This window comes from Chinchilla lanigera, unplaced genomic scaffold, assembly GCF_000276665.1.
Source record: "Chinchilla lanigera isolate Chin_1 unplaced genomic scaffold, ChiLan1.0 scaffold00002, whole genome shotgun sequence".
Taxonomy (NCBI): domain Eukaryota; kingdom Metazoa; phylum Chordata; class Mammalia; order Rodentia; family Chinchillidae; genus Chinchilla; species Chinchilla lanigera.
The window spans coordinates 57925639-57938698 of record NW_004955403.1 but is presented as its reverse complement, the minus strand read 5'-3'; the positions used below and the strand labels follow the sequence as shown (position 1 = coordinate 57938698).

General features: G+C 56.2%; 1 protein-coding gene across 1 annotated transcript; it reads left to right on the top strand.

The window, feature by feature from the left end:
* Cln8 (ceroid-lipofuscinosis, neuronal 8) lies at positions 1 to 11988 on the top strand (the record flags this gene model as incomplete). The annotated part of the gene is given in 3 exon segments (XM_013515028.1): positions 1 to 149; positions 4044 to 4698; positions 10318 to 11988. Coding segments are annotated over 2 exon segments (867 nt in total). The 3' UTR covers positions 10642 to 11988.
* Between the last annotated feature and the right edge of the window lie 1072 nt (positions 11989 to 13060).

Here is a 13060-nt window from a genome sequence, read left to right as displayed (position 1 = left end):
TCTGTCGCAGCGGATCGGGCGCCGCGGCAGGGTGCCGGCGCTGTCGCCGCGCATCTCCGCCCGCGTCCGCCCTCAAACTCGGGACGATGGCGAGAGGCCCGCCGCCGAGCGATGTCAGCAGCTCGCAGGTGCTCGAGACGGCCCCACAGGTGTGACAGCCTGCCGGGCAGAAGCAGCTTCTCTCCACGCGGGTCTGCAGCGTGCAGACAGGGCAAGGCGGTGAAGGAGACAGAGATCGTATGCGCTTATCCCTAAAAGAGAGGAGCAGTTTAGAAAAAGGATTGACCGAGCAGGCACCAGAAAACTAATAATAGTGCTTAACGCTGGGCAGGAGGATTGCAGGGTTTTGTTTCTATTTCCTGCGTTTTGTGAACTGAGCATGTATCGTCTCGATTTTGGAAGGAAATATTTTACAACAGTCCATGCGTAGGTCTCCACTGTTACAGTGTGATTCTCACGTAAACAGCCATGACGTGTTAGATTGTTAATGAAGGATCAGCCAGGATAGCAGTGGCAATTTAGGAGTGAATGCGCAAGGCTGGGGTTTTGTAATGCATGAATTGGAGGAATGCGGAGATGAGATTGCTAGTTAGATTCAGAAACACAGCCTTTGTCTGAATGGAAAGAAAAATTACTGAGCCTTAGCATCCTGTAGGTTATCCTCTGCCTTCACAGGTTGTGAGGGGTCTGGGCCCAATCAGTGGTCAGTAGCATGTTCAATCATTTCTCCTGGAAAGCCATGCGATCCTGAGGGCTTTCTGAAGCAGTGGCAGTCCTCTCCGAGGCTGAGGCAGGAGGGTTGTTTAAGCCTAGCCTTGGTAAATTGGCAACTTAGCACGACCTCGTATTGGAGAGAGAGAGGGAGAGAGAGAAAGAGGAAAAGAAAGAGAAGAGTAAAGGCGGGACTGTAGCTTACTGAGAAGGCCCTAAATTCAATCCCTAGTACTGAAAAATTTTTTTTAAAAATACAGAAAACTTGCAGCCACTTTTTCCCCTTGATTTCACTTCATTTCCAAGTTTCCAAGTTAGTACCAAGTTTGTGAGCAGGACAGACAGAAGTAAAGAAAGAGCTTTGATGGTGACAGGGCGCCTGGTCAACTTAGACTAATGTGCTAAGTTTGTTAGCCTTTGGAGTTTTTTTAAGACGGTGCAGTGCAGTAGAACAGCTGAAACCACTGACCCTTACATAAGAGGAAAGCAGGGGAGACCAGCAGTCAGGAGATGGACCCTTAGCCAGGGCCAAACCCCAGCCCTCCCAGGCTCCCTGCTGCCTCTGGCTCCTGAGCAGGGAGGTGAAGGGGCTGGCTGAGAGATTGTGTGAGTTTGTGCCCTTGGTCTTCAGCTCCCCCAGAGGGGCAGTGACTCAGCTGTAACTTCAGGCCACGTGACGAAGTCCTCGAAGCAGGCTGATGTGAGGCGATGTACCACAGGGACCAGTGGTGACTCCCGAGTCCCTTGCTGGTCTAGAGTAAGGGAGATGTGGTTGGGTCAAGGAGCAGAAATAGGCACAGAAGGAGAACTGGGTGCACCCATGTGACGCCTCTGTGGTGGCGTCTGCTGACTCAGGGTGAGTGCAGCTGTGACACTCAGAGGGGCGGTGCTGTGCTGCAAGACTCCAGGGAAGGCAGACCAGCGACCCGGGCAGCTGCAGCAGGAGCCGGACTTCCACCCGCTGGCCCAGGCAGTTAGGCTGGCCTGGCTCCTTTTCCCAGCCAGGGAGGTTTGCTGATTGATACTGTAGACCAGACACTTGGGCAGTGCGCACCCTGTTTGTGGGACCACGCTACCCCAGGAGCTCTGCTCTTGATGGCCTAGTCCTGGTGCCCTGGGTGTCCCTCCCCACCCTCCAAACCAGACCCTTCCTAAGACAGTGCTGGTACTCACTGCTCCTGGAGGAGGAGTTTGCCATGCCCTGCAGAGCTGGGACTGCCCCAGCCTGGTAGCCTGTGCAGGTCTAGCAAAATGGGACTGTGAGTCTGATCTGGTGACTGACTTGTGGGCAGTACAAGAGGGATTTCAGAGTCCGTGTACAGGTTGTGCTTTAGTGGGGTTGCTGCTCAGTGCTTGGGAGTGAGGCCTTGGTTGTCTTCTCTCCCACACTAGATTGGCCTGAAGCAGGTCTGAGCCTGCAAGGGGCTTGGGGGAGAAAGTGTGGATCCATGCTAGAGCCCACCCAGCCTCTGGGTGTTGCGTTGCGTGTGGGCCAGGACGGAGTGTCTCATTGCCGTTGGAGATGAGCAGGTGAACTGGAGCCCTGCTGCAATTTGACCAGTGGCGTGAGCCGAGGCATTGGTGGCGGACAGAGCGGCCTCCCACTGTCACCCGAGAGAGCGATCCATGCCCTGAAGACACACGCGGAGGCCCGCAGAGTTCAGGACGAGGGATGTGCGGTTCCCCAGTCAGAGTTGTCACACAGTAGAGCCTGTGTTACAGCAAGCAGAGAACGCTTCTGGGATTTTGACGCCATGACTGCTGTCAGATCCGGGCGTTTGGTAGGGACTATGTTGTCCTGCGTCCACAATAGGCCCTGACTCGAACTCAGTGGAGGTTCACAGGAGGCAGTGCTTTCTGCGCCCTTGGGATGGGTGGCCAGAGACCTCGATGAAGCCGTGCAGACCAGCACCTGTGCAGTCACTCAGCGCTTCTCGGCCTGCTGTCAGGCTCCCTGAGCACTGGCGGCCGGCCCGCAGGGAGCAGCCTTCCGTAGCAGCGTGCGCTCCCCAGCCAGAGGCCTTTGAGGGAGGGCTTTGCTTGCTCATTCTGAAAGTGAAAGTCTGGAGCAGGAAACATCACTGGTTCCTTCAGTTCTAAGAAGTTGAGACTCTGGCTTCTGCAGTTTCACAAGCCAGACAAGTCCAAACTTGGGAAAGGCTGACTACGGGAGCACACGTTAGCACGTACTTATATGTCAAACAGACGTTTCAGGAGTGCCTCTGTGGGCCAGGCCTCATCACGCAGAGGGGACACGGGGTGGGTGGGCAGATGTGTGCGCTGGCGTCAGCAAGAGTGTCCAGCGGAGGTTGAGGAGTGGAGTGTGTTTAGGAGGAGTGGTGGAGGAGACACTGTGCTTCGGAAGCTTGCTGCAGAGGCGAGACCCTAATGAGGGGTCTTGGGGATGGAGCCCAAGCATGCATGCAGAGTTCATTTGTTTCCTGTTTCATTACCTTGTACATGCAGCCTGAAGGAATTTCTGTGCAGTATGCCCAGGCTGGCCTCAAACTCCTGGCCTTGAGAGATCCCCTGTCTCAGCTTCCCAAGTAGCTGGGACTCTCAGTATTACCTACTCTGGTGACTCCTGTATAAAGTAATTTTTGTGTGTTTCATTTTGCCTGTGACTTGTCACTTGATGTCAGGTATGAAATTTTCCACTTGGGGCCTCTGGCAAGACTCGGGAAGTGCCAGATTTCGGAGGTCTTCAGGTTAGGAAGGCTCGCCCTGTGCCTTGTGGCGCTGATGGCTTCAGTCCCATGGCCTCTGCCTCTTCCTCCAGGGCTCGTGCTCCGGGCTCCCCCAAGGAATCCGTGTCCCAGAGAACCCCAGAGGCTGCAGGGCCAGCACATAGAGGCACAGGGTTTGAACCAGGTGTGCCTGACCTTGTGCCCATGCTGGGCTGTAACTGAGGTGTAGCGTGGGGCATAGGAGGTTTGCCTTGCCAGGCAGTCTGGAGTCCAGGCAGGCTCTATCTCCTGGAAGTGGCATACCTTGGCAGAGTACAGCACCTTGTAATTATGTAGAGGTGTCTTATCCTGTGGGCTCTGAGTTGTGTAGCTGATCGCAGGTTACACGAAGCCTGAACCCAGTTTGTGGGCTCCTGTCGGAAGTCCATGGGGCGTGTATCCACGCTAGGATGTCCCTGCCCCCATTCAAGGTTGTGCCTCTCGGTCTGGGGTTTATTTTCTTTCATTTACCTACACTGTCAGTAGGTGTTGCCTTGCTTTTGTGTCTTTGTAAGTGCATAAGAATAGGCACAGAGAGGATACTTCCTGTACGCTTGCTGTGCTGGGTGGAGGTTGTCTTCCTAAATGAACTCTTTTCTGCTTTAGGTTGAAGCTGGATGCATGAAGGTGCCAGAGACAGCCCTGCCGTTTCTTCACTGGGAAGAGACGCAGTGTGAGGGGTGGCAGCCCCTTGCTGGCCCCGGGACACTGTGGGACGATGACTCCTGCCAGTGATGGGGGCACCTCTGAGGGCATTTTTGACCTGGACTATGCATCCTGGAAGATTCGCGCGACGCTGGTGGTTGCAGGCTTTGTCTTCTACCTGGGTGTCTTTGTCGTCTGCCACCAGCTCTCGTCCTCTCTGAATGCCACCTACCGCTCCCTGATGGCCAGAGAGAAGGTCTTCTGGGACCTAGCAGCCACACGTGCTGTCTTTGGGGTCCAGAGTACGGCTGCAGGTCTGTGGGCGTTGCTAGGGGACCCTGTGCTTCAGGCTGACAAAGCACTGGGCCAGCAGAACTGGTGCTGGTTCCACATCACCACAGCCACCGGGTTCTTCTTCTTTGAGAACGTGGCTGTCCACTTGTCCAGCCTGTTCTTCTGGACTTTCGACCTCTTCTTGGTTGTCCACCACTTCTTTGCCTTTTTGGGATTTCTTGGTTCGACGGTGAACCTCAGAGCTGGCCACTACCTCGCCATGACCACGCTGCTCCTGGAGATGAGCACCCCGTTCACCTGCATCTCCTGGATGCTCCTGAAGGTGAGTAAGTGCTGTGGACAGCTGGCCCTGCCCAAGGGCGGGGAGCAGGGCCCAGCCCGTGCCGTCACTGGCTGGAGCAGCACTGGGGCCCGGCTAAGCCCAGCACAGCCGTGTCACAGCTCACTGTGCGCTGAGGTGCTCATCTAGCCAAAGGGCATTTTAAGTTCCTTGGGCTTCCTGTTTCCTAAAAGAAAACACAGTGGACCTGATGACTCACGGGTACTGCAGTGTGCCCTAGAAAACGTGTTTATCTCCTCCGGTGCTTCGGAAGTTGAGTCAGTACATACATGTATGTGGGAGTCAGTGGTCTCTCCGTGGTCCCCGGGAGAAAATGGCAAGAGGATTTAGAAAATAAAAACAAGAGACGATAGCCGGGATCAGGTGAAGTTACCTCTTGCTGATGAGCATGAGGACTGACCTCAACAGTAGGGGTGTTTATTGTATACACTTGCAAAGCAGCGTCATGAGAGATAATGTTGCCTAGCGACTAAGGCTAAGACTGTAATTGTCCAGGCAGGATACTTTTTTCAGTACTGAGGTAGCTTGACTGCCTGAGGCACCCTGGCTCTGCCCCACCCTCACACACAGGACCAACGACGAGCTCCAGGCTCCCAGCACATGGACACATCTGTTTTTGCTCTTCTGGTTTGGTGCGGGGTGGTGGTGACAGTGGTCTGCCTGCCTCGCTCGTGCACCCCGGCCCAGGGAGACCTCCCCGCTGCTTCTGGGCCGGGCAGCCCCTGCCACCCAGCCACTTACCGTGACCTGTGCTGGCAGCGCCTAGCACATCCTCGGCTGGCACATCCTTCTTGTTTTTGAAGGTGTATTTTTTAATGTGTGTCTTCCGTATATGATCATGATGCTTATTCTTATGTCAAAATGTTCCTCGTCTTAGACTTGAAATTGCTCTTTGGCGTAGGTTCTTGCCGCCTTTCACGACACGTTACAGGGTATTTTGTTCACAGGGTAGTTTACAGGGAACTTGAAGCGCCAGGAATATTGACCAGTCACACGCATAGGTTTTCTGCCTGGGCCCTTCTTGCTGCAGCACCTGGGTGGGCTGCGGGCAGGGAGACGACGGAAGTGTGGTCCTGCCCCGAGCGCCAGTTGCCTGGTTGGTGTGCGTCTGTCACACGTGAGTCCACAGCATCGTCAGCGTGGTGACAAGGCCCTGGTCCTGAGTGGACTGTGCTTGGAGGACCGGTATGCACCGAGATCCGAGGCCCACTGAGTTGTGGCCAGTGTCCGCACCAGCATGGCGTGTCACAGGACAGCCACAGAAGGGACACGGGGCGCAGCAGGCTGAGGCGGAGCGGTCGTGGACGAGGGCTGCAGTGGCGTGGTGCTGGGGACAGGAGTGCTCGGGGGACCTTACCAGGGAGGAGGTAGGACTGCATGTGGGCCAAATGTCACTCTTGTGACCCGCATACTAGTTGGGTGATGAATGGAAGGAAGCCGCCAGCTAATCGTGGGGCCGTTTTCGGGGAGATCCTGGGACCCAGGACCTGTCACGTCTTGCCTGCATCACACGCCGCTCCATTGCCTCTGGGTGACGCTGGCTAGGGCTTGACTGCCCCTTTCTCTGGCTCCGAGCAGGGTGCTGGCGAGGGGCTGGCCTGACACTGTGTGCCCCACACATACTAACACAGGGCTTCGAAGGTGACAGCACAGAATGGGGTGCCCATGAGGGGACCGCAGGGCTGTTTGAGCACACTGACCAGGCTGACACCTGCAAGAACATGTGCTGGGGGTAATGCGTGTGTGCTGAAATCTAAGCTAACAGCTTGCACTTTTATTATTTTGTTGTTGAAAAGTCTTTGTTTTGTTTTTTGAGACAGGTCTTACTATGCAGTCTAGACTGGCCTCAAACTTATGCGATCCTCCTGCCTCTGCCTCCTAAGTGCTGAGATTACAGGTGTGGGCCACCACACCCAGGTGAAAGATCTTTGAAAGGAAGGAACGAAAGAGAGAGAAAGGGAAAGGAAAGGAAGGAACTGGAAGTCCTGTGTCCAGTCCTGGGAAATCAGGGTTGGGTGTTTCTCCAGGGTCTTGCTGGAAGTGGGTGGGGCCATACCCCTGGGGGGCCTACCCCTCCACTTGGGGCCTTGGCCAGCCTCCTTTTTCATGGAGGTGGAAGGCCCGCCTTCAGGGGTCCTCAGCATCTTTGGGAGAGGACAGAGCTCCAGAGACTCCAGTAGCGGAGTGCCCACCAGCCCAAGACTGCCCTGGGCTGTGGTGTACACTTTGAAGTCGCTGGGTGCTGTCCATGCGGGGTGGGGACAGGGTGGGTCCTCCTGCCCCTGTGAACTGCGTGGAGCCAGCAGACCCAAAGCTTCCACCCCGAGCAACAGAGCTGAGTCTGTTGTCGGGTCCTGCGTCATGTTCTCACTCAAGTGCTGCTCGGTTTTGTGAGTAAGCCAGGTCTGAAGTGTTTCCGAGGGACCCGAGGGACTGACAGCTTCTGGCAGAGTAGGGCGCTGGGGTCCAGGGATCCCACCCGGAAAGTCTGACTCCACCGCAGGTGGGAACCCATGGCACGCTGCTCCAGGGCTGTTTGCACCATTGAAAGCCCAAAACGTTCGCCGTCAGGGGTGTAAATTGAGGCAAGGGCCCTCCACTGATTTCAGGTGAGTTCTAGGCAGTGCATGGCTCACCCGTAGTATGTGCTTGCGTGCTTCCGAGTTGTCTACAGCGAATAGTTAGTGGATTAGATAGCAGTCAGTCCTCCAGCATGAGCATCCACACGCTCAGTAGCACAAATGGAAATGAGCTAACAGCGGTCTGTTTGTCCATATTTACATGTGTGTGCACATGTGTTTTTATATGTGTGTGTACGTGCGCAGTGATGCCGGATCCATGGTCTCACCAGTGACCTCTTGCAGGTTTTATCATGTGCCCTGGCCTTCCTCAAGGCATTTGGTGACACCGACTATAAAAGTTTTCATTGCTGCCTGAACGAATAGCGAGACCAAGGAGCCCTCGGTGCTGAGGGTTTTCTAAACTTAATCGCTGAGTTGCAGTTGTGGTGCCTGTTTCTGATGTGAGTATTAAAAATCAAAGACAGCCACAGTAGTTGATGAGGAAATAACGGAGAAGAGCCCTTGGACTGTGAATGGGGGCTCACCCGTGAGAGCCTGGTGGGGACTGAGGCCTTACGGTGGGGAGGCGGGGGACAGGCACCAAGGCCGTCCACTGGCACGCTTGCTGCACAGCTGGCACGGGCATGGTGACAGAAGGTGGTGGAAGCGGGGCCTGTGAGCGGCAGAGGTGTGTGTGACCGTGCTCCAGATGCACATGAGGATGGTTCCGGAAGCCAGGCAGGTGGTACAGTGGGCATTTCTCTGGAGCCACTCCCCACCGTGAGACTGTGCACACATGCTGGTGGCCCAGTGTGGTCCCTGTGTGTTTTCTTCCTCTGTGGAGCAGAGCACCCATGTAGAACTGTGCTGGTCTCCCAGCCCGGGGTCACCACCTGGGGCACTGCAGAGCAGAGCATGCCGTGTGTGCTGCACAGAGGCCGGACTCTTCCAGGCGTGTCCTGAGTCAGCTGACCTCAGCCAGATGGCTGCACACCCTGCGTGCATGACACAGGCCACGAGCCTCCCTGGGTGGGCACTCAGGTGGGCACTCGGGTGGGTCTCCATCAGGGGAACGGACAGTGAGACCATGCTATCCATGCTGCAGATGCACACGATGCCCAAGGCCAGGCAGAGTCAGGACACGGGACATCTGTACATAGTGCGCATATGTGCCATGACACCGTGCTGAGGACGTGCAAGTATCTATCAGATAATGAACTGCTGAGCACAACTGCAGAAGTACTTGCCGTGCACCAGAACCCAACACGGGTGTCTGCCCCTTGCAGGTCCCAGCTGATGGCTCACGTGTCCACCCTGCCCTGCCTGCTGTGTGACCTTGGGCTTCCTGCCCTGTCTGGTCGAGGTTGCCTTGTTGGAAAGTGGGGTGTTTTGTGTGGACAGGTCAGGTGCACACAGCAGCCGTAAGCGTAGGACACAGCGCAGTGCCCGCTCCTATCAGAAAAGCTGCTCATCCTGCTTCCCTGGGGCACTGCTGGCCTCGTTATCACCAGCGTGCAGGAAGAGCCTGGTGTGTCTGATTTGATGAGGGAGACACATGAGGTTGTTGGTGCGTATTCACAGTATTTGGCACAACGGATAAGTTCCTTGTCTTCCTTGGTCTGTTTGTTCTGAGAGCCTCCCTCTAGTGCAGGTCTGTGCCTGGGTTTGCGTTGGAGCTGAGTGCGCTTGTCTCAGGGTACTTGGGAGCAGCGGTCCTCTCTTGTTGATTGCACAGGGGCGGAAGTCGTCCGTGTCCTATTTGCCCGGGGGCCCCAGATCGCCTTGCCCACCACGCCCCAGCCCGCACCCAGCCTTGCCTGCTGCAGGCCCGGCTGTGTCCCGGTGCCGAGTTTCCACTGTAGTGCAGGGCTGCGTCCTGGCCCTGGTGTCACAGACACGTGACTCTCAGCCTGTCAGATGTCAAGTGTGCTGAGCTTGTGTCTCTCGATAACCGAAGAATAAATAGGAGGACAAAGGAGGTGACCAGTAGGAAAGGTTTATTGAGAAAAAGCTCCTCGGTGACAGCAGGGGGCCCGAAAGTGGGCTGCCACCAGGCTCTTTGTCATGTTTTTACACATGAAAATGATGAGACCTCAGACCACTCTGGGGCAAGCTGAGGCCGACCTGTGAGGTCACGAGTGCAGTAGCTGAGCTAATCCTCATCTGATGGGGAAGCCAGGCACAGAGGGAGGGTGTGCAGTGGGCATCGCTGACCTTAGCTTATCTGTAGCTTCTGACGGGGAAAGGTCAGAGCCTTCTCGGGGAGGGATAGGCACCTGAGTCAGGAGCCCGGGTCCCCACCTGTGCAGCTGGTGCTATCTGGGCTCCCGGGGCCGCGTGCGGATGCAGTGTCCGTCTCTGGGGAGGCTGCAGACCTGGCTGTCTTCCCGTTGTTCCCAGCCACAATTTCGACGTGTCTTATCTGTGCGCTGCCTCTTTTGAGGACCCAGCCCCCCGCTGAGTCCTGTTAACTTCGGTCTAATGTAGCCATTTGTGATACTGGGAAGGAGCCGCTTGTGGTCTGCAGCTCGGGTGGTGATTGGAGGAGACGGAGAGGCCCCACCCTCACGCCCAGGTCTGATGCCTTGGGTACCCTGGGTCTGCGAACGCGTTTCCTTGAAATGTAACGGCACTTCAAGGCAGGTCCTTTGGCCTGTATCTGATGCTACTGTGGCAAAGGATTAAGCTAAGACCTGGCTTTCATCCTGAATGCTTTCCTAAGAGGTTCTGCTCCCAGGGCCTGTGTCTCACAGTGGGGCTAGATAAACAGAGCTTAGGTACAGTGTGCGCAGGTTGGAGATGAGGAAAGGGTTGGATTCTGCTTTTGGGAGAAGTCAAGAAGAAAAAGGGGACAGGTGAGCTGCCTTCAGGGTCCCGCTGCACCCTGACCTCTTGTCAGAGAGCAGGTCCTCCCGCAGAGAACCCAGAGAGCCGCGTGCTGGCAAGCCTGTGCCCTGAGAGAGGGTGCAAGTGCCTTTACACGGGAGGGTGGGGGTAGTGGGGGCTCCCAAGCTGACGTCTGCATGTGCTTTGTCTGCAGGCCGGCTGGTCGGAGACGCTGCTTTGGAAGGCCAACCAGTGGCTGATGATCCACATGTTCCACTGCCGCATGGTCCTCACCTACCACATATGGTGGGTGTGCTTCTGGTCCTGGGACCGCCTGGTCAGCAGCCTGTACCTGCCTCATTTCGCTCTGTTCCTTGTCGGGCTGGCCCTGCTCACGCTGCTCCTGAACCCATACTGGACCCACAAGAAGACCCAGCAGCTGCTCACGCCGGTCGATTGGAACTTTGCACAGCCGCAAACCAAGAACAACCGTGCAGGCAGGACCAGTGGCCAGGAGCTGCAGAAGAAGAGGCTGTAGTGGCCGTGGCCAGGCAGGCGGTGGCACCCACTGTCCAGGGCACACGGGTTCTGTAGAGCTCCAGGAAGAGTGACTGGGAGGTGGGGCGGGGCGTGTCTGGGTTCAGTTCTCAGTGCAGACTTTCTCTTCTTTAGTATTAATGCTGAACTAGCCACCAAGCGTCCCTAAGATCTTGACCTGTACTGAGGCGGAGATCTTTGTCACCGTGCTCCCCCGTCTGTCCCGGCTTGTTCCCGTGGGGCTGGCCGTGTGGGTGGCGGTGACGGTGGCAGGCTGCTAAGGAGGGTGAGGTGGTGGGAATACTTGGAAGTGACTTCATGTCCCACGTGCTGTGGCGGTGTGGTTGGGTCTGCTCCCACCCGTCCTCGTCACACACTCACACTGTGTCTCATTGGAAAGTCACGTTTTTTAGTTGGAAGGAATTGATTTAAGAAAACAATGTGATTTGTTAGCCCTTGTTAAAATCTCCCTAGTGTGGAATCTTAACGCTAGGTTGCCACAGCGCCATCTAGTGTCAGGTGGCATAAAGCTGTCCTCATGGGGTCCCACCCCGCGGCAGACTGCCCTGAGGTTCACCCCCACCCCGCACAAGGCGTCGGTTCAAAATCTTGTATATTAGAAGACCTACTTTATAATGAGAATGTCTTAAATTGAAATTTTATTTCTTGTTGACAAAATAATGTGTCTAGCAGCCAGGCTTAGATTTGTGTAGATTCCAGAGCCATTTTGGATGATGTTGGCAGAGGAGCCCCTGACCTCCTGGGGCTGTTTCTCTGTGATTTCAGCGCTGAGTGGTGAGGAGTGTTTCCCTGCGAGCTCCGCTGGCCCTGGGCCCAGAGACCCTCAGTGCCGAGTCCTAAACAGACCCAGCAGCACCCAGCAACAGCTGCCTGAGGAGGGTCCCATGCACACTGCTCCCCTGTGCGGGCCCCCGCCGGACTAACACACTAACCAGGCGGAGCCGTGGGCAGACGAAATGCCACTTACCGCAAGTGTACATTAATGTCCAGACCTTCCTTTCATCAAAAGCACCTTTGAAGAAGTGTTTGCAGGAAACACGTTTATTGCCTCTGAAAATCACGTGTCATGTGGCTGCTTATGTTCTGTGGGGCTCTCCAAATGGCACATTTGAAGACCAATGCTTGTGTTCACTTTACTGACTGTGTGGAGTTCAAGACATGTAATTCCTGTTTGTCTCGAGCAAAGAAGGTGTTTAAGCTGTTCCTGCTGGGATTGTTAGCCCCGGGCGTCCGCTGGCTGCCCTGCCGTGCCTTTTCCTTGGGAGCCCGCGGTAGCTGAAGCCTTTCGACTGCCCGGCTGTTTAATAAAGTGGCGATGTTTACCGAACCTGGCTGGGTGTCACTTGTCTCTGCTGAGGGAAGCTTACCTCACTGCTCAGGTCCCAGGCATGGTTTTCATCTTGGAAATACAGATTGTGATGGCCAGTTTCATGGGGTCAGAACTGGCAGAGCAGACCCAACCACACCCGCCACAGCCCGTGTGGAGCTCAGGTTTCAGCTGCACTTCTTAGCACCGAGGCGTCCCCCAGGACTCATGCTGTGCATCCTGTTTCCTGCTGGACCTCCTCTCCATGCAGAGGCAGGAGTCCCGCCCCCTGGCTCCCTCGGCCGCCTCTAAGGAGGGCGTGGAGACGGTGTCGTCCCTGGGACTGGTGATACTTCCCAGGGTCTCCGTGGCCTATTACTGCATAGTCCATGGGAGCAGACACGGCTCAGGGAGGGCACAGAGCAGGGGACGGCAGGAGCCACCTCGCTGTGCAGCACGGGGCTGGCACACACGTGAGTCTCGGTCAGAGTAGGTGTGAGCGATAACGAGGAACTCTGGAAGATCCTGCAGACCTGGCCTCATCCCTGGATGATGGCTGTGGAGGTGGAAAATGCTCTGTAGCAGGGATGTGGACTGTCCGTTTGGCCACAGTACACTCCCTTGGCCCTGTGCTTGCTTTCAGTAGGGAAATATTTCCCCGTATCCATGGTTTTTACAAAATCGGCCAAGGAGACCGAGTGAGCAGAACAGGAGTGGAGGGCGTTTCTCCGGGCGAGAAGGGCGGCCTGCCCTGTCCCTGGCCACCACACCCCTGAGCGATACTGGAGCTGCTGGAGCGCAGCTGGAGCGCAGCTGGCGCAGGGCTTGCTCAGTTTTCCTTCACCACGAGACCCCACACCAAAGAACAGGAGTTCCAGTCTCCGTGCTGACAGCTCCGGGCAGTGGGCACTGATGTGCTCAGCGGAGCTCGAGGCTCAGGAGCGGGGATCCCGAGGCACACAGCGGCACCAGGGCGGGCGGGCGGCTGAGCACGTGCTGCGCAGGTGGGGGCCGTGGGGCAGATGTGCCACAGTTCCTGGTCCCCTGCTGCGGTGACAACACCGGAGTCTGCATCCCTGAGGAAGCGCAGGGG